The sequence below is a fragment of the Neodiprion fabricii genome, chromosome 2 (assembly GCF_021155785.1).
Source record: "Neodiprion fabricii isolate iyNeoFabr1 chromosome 2, iyNeoFabr1.1, whole genome shotgun sequence".
In the NCBI taxonomy this organism is placed as follows: Eukaryota; Metazoa; Arthropoda; class Insecta; order Hymenoptera; family Diprionidae; genus Neodiprion; species Neodiprion fabricii.
The window spans coordinates 22,892,640-22,905,805 of NC_060240.1; the positions used below are offsets into that span (position 1 = coordinate 22,892,640).

At 38.8% G+C, this 13,166-nt stretch overlaps 1 protein-coding gene across 1 annotated transcript; it reads right to left on the minus strand.

Moving 5' to 3' along the window:
• Positions 1-3,916: 3,916 nt before the first annotated feature.
• LOC124175603 (zinc finger MYM-type protein 1-like) lies at positions 3,917-9,656 on the minus strand. The gene is made up of 3 exons (XM_046556003.1): positions 9,530-9,656; positions 9,256-9,453; positions 3,917-4,956 (listed from the first exon to the last, which is right to left on the minus strand). Exons 1-3 carry the CDS (start codon positions 9,654-9,656, stop codon positions 3,917-3,919), a joined length of 1,365 nt encoding a protein of 454 aa, XP_046411959.1.
• Between the last annotated feature and the right edge of the window lie 3,510 nt (positions 9,657-13,166).

A 13,166-nucleotide genomic window follows, 5' to 3' on the forward strand; every position in this document is an offset into this window, starting at 1 on the left:
TTTTTTTTTAACAATCTTTCGTACACCCATATTGTATGTGCAGCGAGAGGCTATTCCCATTTGAAATTAGCTGTATGTTTGGAATCAGTTGGAAGCTGCTCGAAATAAGACCGGAATCATGTGATATTATATTATACATGAGATCGCTTTAGTTGAGTTGATTATGAAATTATAGCTTCAATAGGTTAAAGTCAGTTAAAATCAGTTGAAATCCATTGAAACCAAATGAAATCTGTTGGAAGTGATCTGACATCAACTAAAAACTGTTGAAATGGAAATCACTCGTAATTACATAGGAATCTCCTTGAAATCACTTCGACATTATGCAGAAATCCATCGAAATCGTACAGAATCATCTCGTAATTGTTTCGAAATTATCCTATTTACACTGATTCTGAGATTTTCAAACTCATAAGGCGCATGAGGCCTGCTCTCAAAAATGTGTTAAATTTAAAAAAAAATTTGTGTGGCCCATCATACACGATGATAGGTTTTGATCCTTCCAGGCAAATATCTCGGGAATGCAAAGAAATACAAGAAAAAGATTTATGCAACACTTCGAGGGTTTCAAAGGGAAATGATGACATTCATATGGGCTGATTTATGGATTGTGCTATTTTTTAGATTTTACAAAAAACTTCTGATCTTATATTAGAAACTCGTCTTTAGGGTACGAATAACTGATCGTGAGTTCAAAAACGAATTCAATGCCATGGACATTTTTTTTTTCTCCTCAACCTTACTATCCGCATTTATTCATTGCCCCTTACTGATATTGATAAGTTTTCATGCGTACGAATAATTGAAGTGTTTGTCACCAGGTAAGATTCTTTATATCTGATGATATGGTTCGGAGCATAAATTATGATGGCAAACATTTTAGGAAGGGTCGAGTACAATGAATACGTGCAAAAGTGAAGTTACAAGAAAAAAATGTAAGTAAAAAAACTTCATCTAAAGAGAATTATTTAAAATATTATCAGCATCATTTTGTTGATTAAAATCCTTCGAATCTTGAACGTAACTTTTTCTAGTATTTCTTCTCATTTCCGAGATATTCGCCTGGGGCGATTAAAACCGAACACCCTGTGCGAGTACCCATGATATTGAAAAGTACAATTATTTTCATTAGTTACCGTGTGTGTCTTCGCTGTAAAGCAAAAGGAATTGGAAACGAATGAAAAATCATTCGTCACACCGTCTTTGAATTCTGTTTTGCGTGGACTCGAATCAGAAATCAAATATTTCTAGTCTCTTTCTGTTTGAATAGTACTTATCGAATTCATTATTAATCATGAAATATTCGTACGAATGCGTTTATTCCTTTCAATTCGTGATCCGGATTTAGATGCAAACCCTTGTTTATTCTTATAAAATATATGTGGTCAAGTTAGGTTATAAATTCGTTTGGATCCTGATTTCATCAGAGTGGGTTTCAAATCTCTGGGAAATCAATGGGAGCCATTTTGGATCTGTGTGAATGGGTTCGTGAAGTGAATTCGCCGTAATTCTCATCGAGAAACGAAACAATTCTAGTGCGCAATTACTATACATTTATCTGTTTGACTTCTTAATACAAAATGATATATGGATACTAATTTGTATTCGTAGAAACATTTTTACAGCCGAAAAAAGTATCTTTGAGCAAAATTAATACAGATGGTACCTGTACATTATTTCACCGAAAGTCAATTCGATATCCAAATAATGTATATGCAATGTGTTGTAATAGAGCTTATCGAGAACAAATTACGTGACAATGATTTTTATTTTATAGTTCTCGAAACTAAGACTTTGCAAAAGAAAATTTGTACGTACACTTGTGGACAATGAATCTGAGACGGCTAATTTTTCACAGTAGACAGTTGAGTTGGCAGCACCGGAAACGTACAGCGCCATAGTCGACCGAGCGCGAAACAAACTCAATCTCAATAAACGTAACGTGGCGTGGATTTCGCTCAGTAAAGTAAGCTATAACTCCGAAGATATTGATAGTAGAGAAAAATGTTTCAGACAAAAGTTGTTCGTAATTAAAAGATCTACAACTCTGATGATTGAGAAAAATTTATAAAAGTGAACGGTTGGGGAGGAAATGGCGAAAAATGAAAAAAAGTGAGAAAAAAAGGAAAATTTTTGCCTTTAGGAAGTAATAACTTGAAAAATATTGATGTTGTTACGTCCTCCAGACTTCATATTCCTTTCCCACACTCTTAGTTACCTTACGCTCTGTAGTCTACTCTTATCGTCCGCGAGTCAGCAGATTCTTCTGTAACTCGCGGCTAGCTTGCCTTCTACATCCCGCCAAAGTAGGCAGATCCATCCTAGCGCTCAAGCAAGACACCCATCCCTCTAAACCAAGACCATACCTTGCATACCGTTGCATTGACTACTAATAAACAATCATATACTTTAAATCGTTTACCTTCCCTTAATACCGATCCCTTTCTATTCCATTCACTTCCTGCATTGGGAGTAGTAGCACGCGAGTGCATAGTTGACGTGAACGGACCCTATAATAGCCAAATAACACCTTGGCTGGGCGTGGAGTAAGCTCCGATTACCGCTCATCGGAGCCTACGCATTCTACCCCGTAACAATATTAAAAAAAAAGTTCCGATAAAAAAGTTAGTAAATTTAATTTAGAAGAGAAAAGGTTTCTACAATTTTTTTCCTAACACTAACCGTTCTCGAGATCATCGCCAGCGACTTTCAAAATTTTCGGGTATGGAGTTACACTATAGTGATGAGCGGCAGAGGGGGGGGGGGGGGGTCACAAGTCACAATACATACTTTTTATTATTTCAATGACTTTATTCAGACAACGCAAATGCAGTATGACGCACCTTGTTTCGTTTTATGAATTCGTCTATGAGTTTTTTCCGATTGTATTCAGCGGCTAAGTCCGCATGGACGTAGAGTGTCGCCAAGTTATTCAGACGCAATCGCAACATCCCCGATCTTAGGTATGTTTTTAGACGGCGAAGGGAGGAAAATGATCTTTCTACCGTACACGACGATGCCGGAATTGTCAACAACAGTTTGATCAACCTACAAAATTCGGACAAAAGCTCTGCAATACTCAAGTTTGCTTTTAAGAATGATACGACGTCGTGTAGGGTAAATATTTCAATTTTTCTCTGCTGTAATATATTGAGAAACATGTTTCTGTGCAACAATAATTTGTCAACCTCGAAGTCGTCTCTGTAAAAAGAAAATACCGTCGCACATTCATATTCTCTCCCAACAACGAAATCCTCAAACTTATTAAGGAGAGTCATAGTTTCCGACTGAAATCTGGTATTTAGCGAATCGAGTACCTGATCAATGATATTATTGAAAATATTCTCGAAATACTCTTTTGCCGTGGGAAATGAATTTCAGGCTCGCTTTCCGTTCGAAATTTTCTCGGACGATTTCGGAGTCGAGTGAGTTCCGGGTTATCCAAATCGAGCTCTTTTGCGCCAGTAATCGCTTCGGCCCACACAGTCTCAAATCCGAATTGCCGTGTTGAAAGAAGAGACTCAACGACTGCCTTCACCTTTTTGTGTGAGTTGTTTTAACAGAGGTCACTCTTCTGCAGTTCAGTGTTAAGAATTTCTATTCTTTCCAACACTCTGATGATGACGGTCAGATGGAAGAAGAAATCAAAACTTTCAAGGTGCTTTAGAAATCCTGAAGCTTTCGTTGATGCAGCACTGTCTATTCTCAGATCATCTTTTGATAGAACGGCTCCAAAGTTAGACCTCATACTTTTTAAAGATTTGATCCGCATGCACCACCTAAAGCAGAAAGCAGATTATGAAAAAAATCGCATTGACTACTCTGTTGAATGTACAATAGATAAAACATCGCATTCGCAACCGCATTTTGATAATATTTGAATCACTTATACCTCGTAGGACAAAATTGCGACAATTTAGGTGAGTCTTCTGTTTGGAGAAGTTTGAACTCTGCCACTCTTAGGAGAATCCCGAATAAAATTGATTAACTCCTTGATTACTCCGATGAAATTTATAGCCCATTTAACGGCTTCCATGGCATTTTGAGCAACAAGGTTCGTTGTATGCGCCGAACAATGCGCGTGAAGTGCCCGAGGTTCTTCTTCGTGGATTCGAGCCTGTAGCCCAGTCAATCTTCCACTGACGTTGGACGCACCGTCGTAGCATTGGCCTCGTAGATTGGCAATATTTAAGTTGAAGCGAAGTAAAACATTTTTCATAATTTTAAATAGTGTCTCTACTCTCGTATTACTCGTTGCATAGAAGCCCATGAAGATCTGTTCAATTGATAAATCATCCAAGACAATCCTGATGGAAATGGATACCTGCTCCACTTTAGTAATGTCAGCTGTCTCATCTGCTATGAGCGCAAAATAGGCAACCGATTTTATTTTCCTCAAGAGTTTCTGGATTAAATCTTCAGCCATTATCTCTAAGATTTCGTTGACAGAATCATGGTGCAGCCATTTATAACTCGTCCGTTTCAACCATGCTTCAAGCTGCGGAACATCTTCGGCTCTCATTTTCAATAGTTGGATGAGATTAGAATTTTCATCGTTATCCCATCCTCGCAATGCCAACCCTTGTCTGGCTAAGACGTTGACAGTGTTAAACATCTTTTCAAGAGCTATTCGTGCATCAGCCATCTCTTTTTTCTTTCCGTGTGACAAAGAACTCACAACCGTTGGCTTACTCAAATTGACTATTCCAGTTAAAGCTTCACGATGCAATTCACTTTTCTCGTGCTTCATGAACCGTAGAACGGCGTTTTTCCACGTGTCAAAACCGTCTTCTACCCAAGTACTTTGACCAATTACAGTTTGACTATTCTTCGCTAATGGCAATTTCTTTTGCGTTGCCTCAGTACAGAGCTTACAAATGGCTCTACTGTTTGAATTCAGATCGAGCCATGGATAAGTACTCTGCCACTTACGAAAAGCTTGTGGTACTCCACGACCTGGAATTGACAAAAAATCGTACGTTCAGTGTCGTGGACGCGGAGATTCTCGAAACAAAAACAATATCTGGCTAGTATAAAATCTAATTACTTCTAAAGATTAAAACATACTCTTTATTCACTCAGAACCCATTAATTATTTCTATTCTTTCGTTTTAATTTTCAATTTGAGTATTACCAATTACCAGCCAGCAGCATCTTAAGGGGAGGCCCTGGTTGATTTTTACCGACCTCAGATTTTTTTCCCATATCTCCGAAACGGTGAATCCAAATCGGTTGTCCTCGCGACTTTGAAAATCCGAAAAATTTGGATTCACCGTTTCGGAGATGATATGGGAAAAGATTCTGAGGTCGGTAAAAATCGACCAGGGCCTCCCCTTAAATAAAACCCAAAAACCGTGTGGAATCAAAATAACAAGTATACGAATTTCAAATTACTCCATTTCTGATAATATAAATTTAAGAGTCAATGAGCTGAAATTTCATTGAAAAAGTGAAAAAGAGAAAATTATGAATCATTCGAATTTCATAAAATCAATCTATACCTCATCATCATCAATCAATCAATCATACCTACCTTTTTTATTTTCGATTTCCTCCTTCTTTCTCTGAATCGGGATTTTCACACAGGGACTCGACCAACGGTCGTTCTCTAGAAAATTGAGATTTGGAACTGCCGGCTTCAGGAACCGGATCACCGGTTGCCACACCTGGCCATTTCTTTCTCTCTCTTACTACAATCTTATCCATACCGAATCAAAGGTCGGTTGAGTTCGCTATCCTTCTCTTCGCTTCACAATGAGGCACACGAACACAGAACTTCTCCGCGCATAAAGGTTTAAAGGCACCGCACTATGGCGGGCAGAAGTGAGTCCGCAGCGCGCGCGTGGAGAGAATTGTAACTAATATGAAATATGATGTACACAAAATTTGCTCGACGGGTTTGTACTTTCTTACCGCCGCGCAATGTGCAATCGGCAATAAAATATTTGAAAACCGTGATTTTTTCGTACCGCATCTACATAATTCTGGGTGTGGAATTCCATACCCTGAGTTATTCTGGGTGTGGAGTTCTCCATATACTCCATACGAAAGTCGCCGGCGGTGCTCGAGATATCGAATTAAACGCGTTTTTAACGAGAGGGGCCCAGCTGACCTTCGGAAAACCCCGCAAACTGAAATTTATGCTCAGAATGCACTCCCCTCTCGATCCCTAACAATTTCCAAACTACATAATTCAATGTTTATTTAACCCGTTTTGAGCGACAATTTGACTGGACTATATTGCTTATCATTTCTTTTGTTATTGTCGAGACTTAACTGTGTGTCGGGAGCGAGGTCGGGGGTTAGTTTTCGGACACAAATCACGAGTCAGTAGGGGCCCTCTCTAGTACCTCTCGTACAGTAGGGACCCGCGCAACCAGCGACGTTGCGGAATTTTCCGTAATATTTTGGATTTCGATTTATTTCTTTTGTGAGTTAAGAGGTGAGTTAGTTTTAAGCTAGTTTACACGAGTAATAACGCAAATTACATGGTCTTACGTTAGTCAGTAGAGGCGTTAGTTCGCCACTCTTATTATTTTTTCTACTTTATTTTATTCATTTCGTTATTTCGCTTAGATTGTAAGTTACTACTCATTATCATATTATACCTATACAGTTCAGAACATTTTATTTTACTTGCGCTTTATTTGTAGTAGTGATTCATTTTCTCTTATTTTTTTTCCTAAAGTTTGGTTGTAAGTTGCTGAATTTCTTAACCTCCCCCCCCCCCCCCCCCCGATCTAGAGCCGTCAAGAAGTTGAATAAGTAGTAGCGTATTGGAAAATTGGTGTAGCAATACATGTGACGCCCAATAAAATTATTAGTGACTGTAACATCTGATCTGGGGATCATCGCGGGTGTCAAATTCACGGTCTTATATACAGGTTTGGAAACTCCATTGGAGGGAGTATGTCGCTTATTAAAGCAATTTTTGTGTTCACTAGTCGCCACTAGGTTCGTTGCGATCACGGTCTTACGTACAGGTCTTGCGACTCTGAGTTTCGACGTGGGCCTCTTAACGTGTCAAGCCGCTAGCGTCGCTGCGATCGAGGGATGCCCGGTGCGACAAGGATGACGATAGTCGCGCTCGCGCGTCACATGGGCGTGGAATCAGTCGTCAAAGGCTTATTCAATCATTGTAGGTTATGTTGATGCATCCCTCGATCGCAGCTCCATCTGGATTTTTCTTCAACAGAGGAGCCACTCTCTACCATTGGAATTCTATTGAGTCGCAAGACCTGTATGTAAGACCGTGGTTGCGATCTTATCAACAGCGGCGGCGGGGCCGGGTGGGGTCTAGATAAGCCGTGGTATTCGCATACATGTATATGGGTATTCGCTCACTCACGCTCATTCAACGTGTATTGTATCCTGGTAACTAGACCGCAGCGACAACTGGTGGTGTTGCTAGAACCGAAATTTGCACTCGCTAAGCGACACGAATAATCGTGGCTCCCAGCACATGAGTTTCCAGATCTGTATATAAGACCCTGGTCAAATTATTGTACGCCATAGCTGCCGGCTGTCTGGTTATACGGCCTGGTTCACCGTAGGGAAAAGCTAGATTATAATACATGAATACGCACATACTCATCCATCCGAAAATGGTCGTAGGTGATTCGCTAGACCTTGAAACGAGATCTTGTGAAAACTCAAATTTTTATTTTCGGGGTGATTACATAACTCCCTTTTCTACTACACATGCATTGACAATTCGTGTTTTTGAACGTCTGAAATGGGATGGAAGTTATAGTTTCCTGATCGGGAAAATAAACAGGAAGATCAACTCACCACATAGTTGAAGCAACCGTGCTGACAGTTCCAACCTCGTTTTCATTCGCATCAGTGGAAAATAAAAGAAACAGTATTTTTTATTTTTTCTTCTTGCTATAGTTGGGGAGCTGGCTGCCATTTTGGTAAATGATTTGTTCGTCTTTCATATCGATAGGGATGAAAGTTCAGATCAATACAAATCGATTTGGTCTAGTTAATCAAGGTCCTACGTCCCTACGTTTTTGAGTTACAGCGCTTCAAAAATGTAAAAAAAAAAAAAAAAAAATGGTACCAAATCATGTGTTTGTTTCTGCCTCTTGGACTGATGGTCAGAATCGTCCTCAAAACGTTGAAAATCCAGAGGCAGACATACAGGGCCCTGCATTATCATGGAACGTAGTTGTAAAAATGTAAAAAAACTCTACTAAATCATTTGTTCGTCGTTCTAGTTCCGTCCATTCGATTCAATAGGGCTACCCGAATACAAAAAAAAGTTGGCAGACATTTTGGTCACTGATTTTGAGGTGTACCATTTTTTGAAGTTCACGCAGAATCAAGGGAAAGTGGGTATTACGGCTATTTATCGTTGGTATTAACAGTTTTAGTATTATTATATTGTTGAGTGTTTTTTATTGGACCCAATAGAAAAAAGAAAACAAAAAGTTCATTACAACGTCAAAAGATGCAAATAAATTTAAGGGTGTATGTCATGGATCGTCCTAGCCAAAAATTGTATACGATCAGACTTTTCGTACTTTGTTACTTAATAAAAATCTGAAAAAATTCAACAGCATTCGGCATGCTATAAACAACAATCATCAATAATAATATGACCCAAAAGTTATTAACCAAATTTTTTAAACAAATAATTATTTAACAATTTATTATATATGCATAGGTATATACCTACACATATATCTATGTATAGGTATGCCCCAACTCTCTACGGAGTTATAAGGTTCTCACTTTCTTCTCTCTAAGAAAGAAAGACAAACTATACAGTTCATTTTATACCTGCGGGACGGCAGGTAACAGATTCAGAACCCGAATATTTGAAATATGTTTTTAAAATTGTTCCTATCGATTGCTTGTATGTAACATTAATCATTTTCATTAACATTTTGTAGGCGCAGAATTTTTTACTTGTGGCTTGGCACAAGCGTAGAGTTAAAACAAAAATTTATATTCAAATGGTCTGCCTTTGGAAAATCAGGGGTCTGGATGTCTGCCTCTGGATTTTCAACGTTTTGAGGACGATTCTGAGCATCAGTCCAAGAGGCAGACACGAACAAATGATTTAGCACACCTTTTTTTTTTACATTTTTGAAACGCTGTCAATTAACAACTCAGTGCTACCATGGTGGCAGACCATTTTTCCTGGAAATACTATTCTCGCTGCCGTCCGAATATCCCCCATCTTAAAGTGCTTTGTTTCAATAAGCTTGTTCAATTTTTTCAATTTTAATATAAACCTGTATGTACCGTCTGGTTTCAGTATTAAGAAATACGACGAAACGAACTTGTCCGCACTTTCCTCGCATTTCTCGATTGCCCCTTTCTCCAACAATTTCTTTATCGCTTGTTGGTAACTCTCAAATTGACCGACTGGTATTTTTACCTGAGGCTTTACATTCTGGTAGACCTTGGAGCTCAAAATAATTCTGTATCCCTCAATACAATCTAAGACAAATCTATCATCCGTTATTAGCCTCCAGTTTTCTTTAAATATCTTTAATCTGCCTGCCAATCTACTTACTTTTTCGTTTATTTTCCTCTCCTTCCTTTGAATTTTGGGTTCTGTCCCCTGGCGTTAAAGGGTTGCTGCTTGCCTCTGAAAGACAACCTTGGTTAGCCCTGACTGCCTGATTGAAAATTGCCCGCATAGCTCTAGAACGGTCTTCTTCCCTGCGGGCCCCGGAAGTTCAAATTCCCTGATGGCGTTAGATGACGATTTCCGTCCTTTTGGACGTATGGATGCTTGGGTCCAATCTGTTCCAAGGCCCTGAATTCTTTTATCTTCTCGCTCAAGCGCTTGCCAAATAGGAATGTGTCTGATTTGGTTTTTTCCAATAGCTCCTTCACCTGTTTGCTCACGCTCGGCAAGATAAAGGCCTTTCTTGATTCATTTGTTTAAAATGAATCTCGCTGACCGTTCTGGCCGCATCATTCAAGTTCTCCAAGAATGTCAACTTGTCGATACTTTCATCCTCGTCTAACAGAGAGGATATTGCCACTCCTAGTGACATAAGTGTCGACCCCGCCAGTCGCTGTACCTTCGACAAAAACCCGTCTCTTTCTTCCCGGATTCATTTAATACCGCTAGGATCTCCTGATTCAACTCAGGGGCCGCGAAACCTTCCTTTCTCGCATATTTCTCGAGAAGCTTCACTTTCTCTTCTTTGGGGATTCTATGGGCCAAAAAATGCTTCCACCTGTTCGCCAACAGGGTGTGGAGATCGAAATCTAGTGCCTTGGATGTGGATGGGTCCTCGCCCAGAACCTCCAGGACTGTTAGATCAAGGTCTTTCTCCTTTTCTTCGCTCAAGGATTTGTTCTCTGGATTATCGTCCTCTGTCTTTACATTTTCTTTGTCCTCTGTGACTACCAAATCTGCGTGAGCAAAATAACAAAAACCTAATAAACATAAACAAAAGACCACGCTTTTTTTGTCAATCTTTGCTTTTGTATTTCTCATTTTACTGTGACTCAGCACTATCTATCTATTGTATTGTCTGACATGTCAGGCCTCTCGTGCCCGCTCATCAGCCGAATCTCTGATTTGCCTTATCTTTCATATAAGCTCATCAGGATGATACTACGATCTGTTTTGCCTCTCGTGCAAACTCATCGTGTTTTCTATTTTTTTTTTTTTTTTTTGTGACCGTTGTTTTTTTTTAATTAATGTTGTTTACCTTCCAAGTCGATCTGTCGGCCATCTTCTTCGTCTCCATCTTCCGACGCATTCTCCTCGTTTGAATCTTCATCCAATCCTCTAAGATTTTCTAATGACTCTTGCATTAGTTTTAATTTCTTACTCATCTCCTCAAGCTTCTTATGTCTCCTCTTCGACATTCTCACTTCTTTTCACTTTATTCTTCACCTTATTACCACAAAACTCTTTCAACCTAACCTCTTCACGTTGTTTATTCTAGTCTATTCTATTCAACCATTTTGAATTTTTTAATTTCGAGTACAGATTCGTAATCAGCGACATCGCAAACTCGTTTATTAAGTTTGTCAAAATCAAATGACTCTGGATTTCACTCCACCATATTGGATCCGCCATTTTGAATTTTCAGATTTTGAGCTCAGGTTCGTCATCAGCTACACAAAAAACCCCCAATACCGAATTACATCTAAATTCGTTTGGTAGATCTGATGTGCCCTTGAAAGAGTTCAATCGAATCCACCCTCTATGGGGCACGGGTTAAAGTCGAGATAAGAATCCGAAAAAAGTGGGGGATTATTTTTTAATTATCTGGAGCCGGTTTGGAGGCGAGCTGGTCAAAATTCAAAAATGTCCTTTTTAAGAACCATCCTAATATACACCCTTGAATAATAACGTTGAAAATTTTTATATTTATTTACAATCATTTTACACTTACTGGGATTTCTTGATACTAACACAACGATCGATAGTTGAGTGTTTCTGTTTTTGCAGCGAGTGAAGTAGTTATGTGCCATTAATCAGCTTCGATGAGGTTTGGTATCATACATACGTACTGTTCAGTTTCGACATCAATAGCCATAACTTTTGAATACACATGAACGATTAATGTGATTGATGATCGATGGACACTATAAATCTATCATTATTCATTGGTAAAACTTTCCACGTATGTGGCAACTTTATTTCACCAATGAATACATCGTCAATTGATAAAGTTGAAGCATTGAAAATATTTGCCATCAGGCATTGTAGTGTTTCGTGAATTGGCGCTATATTTTCTGGTTTTCATTTCACAACACTATCGTTCCACTTTTTAGAGTAGCTATGATTTACGGTGTGATAAATCATAAATATGTCCTTTAGAAATACACTAATCAAACACAATTGTATTAATGGTAAAGTGTCAGTGATGCAACAGCCTCACCCAAAAATTGTTACAGATATCTTTCCTGACAAGGGCACAACGGGTCAAACGCTTTTAAAAAAATTATTTTTCGTAGTACGTACTTGACTCCAGCTTCGCCAAGAGTTGGTGGAGAATCACTAGATAAACGTATTTTGTATTGTAAAACTTGCAAAAATTTTTTGGTAAGTTGCTGCTCAACACTTTTCAGTTCATAGACTAAGCTCTTCAAGATGAAAATATTTCATTCGAAAGAAAAATTTGATGTACCGCAAAGAGAACCTGACTGCCTAACGGATTGAACAGCATGTAGCAAGGAATGAACACTGAATCTCATCAACTGAGTGCCATATAAGCTTTCAAACAGCACTGCAAACTTTATCAAACTTTCATCACATTTGTATATTTAACATTTTTAACTCAACAGATAACATCTACTTTTTGTTTCAACACTTTCCCTTGTTGATCAACTTTTAAATCTACGTTATAACGAAAATATTAATGAACTCATTAAACTTTTCATTGTTTTTTCGTATGAGTCCCATTTTTACACACAAAAACTTTAGATGTGTCCTTGGTAGTGGCTTCGTGACGATGTTTGCTTTCTGTTGCTCCGTAGAGACTTGTTTGCTTCTTTTGCTGCCTCGTTTGCTACGATGATCTCCGCTTCAGTTGTGGAGGTTGCTACCACTGCTTGTCTTTGGCTAATCCAGGAAATTCTACCTCCGACGTACGTAACGACGACTCCAGAAGTTGAGCGCCCTGACTTCAGACAGTCTCCAAATTCTGCGTCGCTGTACACTTCCAGAATTTCTTTTTATGTCTTTCTGCTGTAAACTATTCTCAGGTCCATTGTTCCTGCTATGTGCCGGAAGAGTCTCTTGACTCGGACTACATCTTTAGGTGACGGGTCTTCAAGTGATCTTCATATAAATCCCACGCTGTACGCCAAGTCTGGTCTCGTACTAAGCATCAAGTACATCAAGGCCCTTACTGCTTGCCGGTTTGGGAATTTTTGAGATTGGTCATCATTTTTCCCTGTTCTCAAAATTCAGAACTTTTGAGCCTTTTAGTTGAAACTGTTTTGCAATCTGAAAAATTGAAACGTTCTAACATTTTTCTTGCACGAGTCTTATGATGAATTTTTGTTGAATTTTCTTCTTGCTGAATTTCAAGTCCCAAAAAATAAAATGCTTCTTTTGAGATAATTTTAAACTCTGATTTCAACTATCTGATGAAAACTTCCAATTCTTTTGGATCTGTAGCTGCAGCTAGACCACCGTCCACGTAGATCACAAGTACTTTTTCCCACCCCTTTCT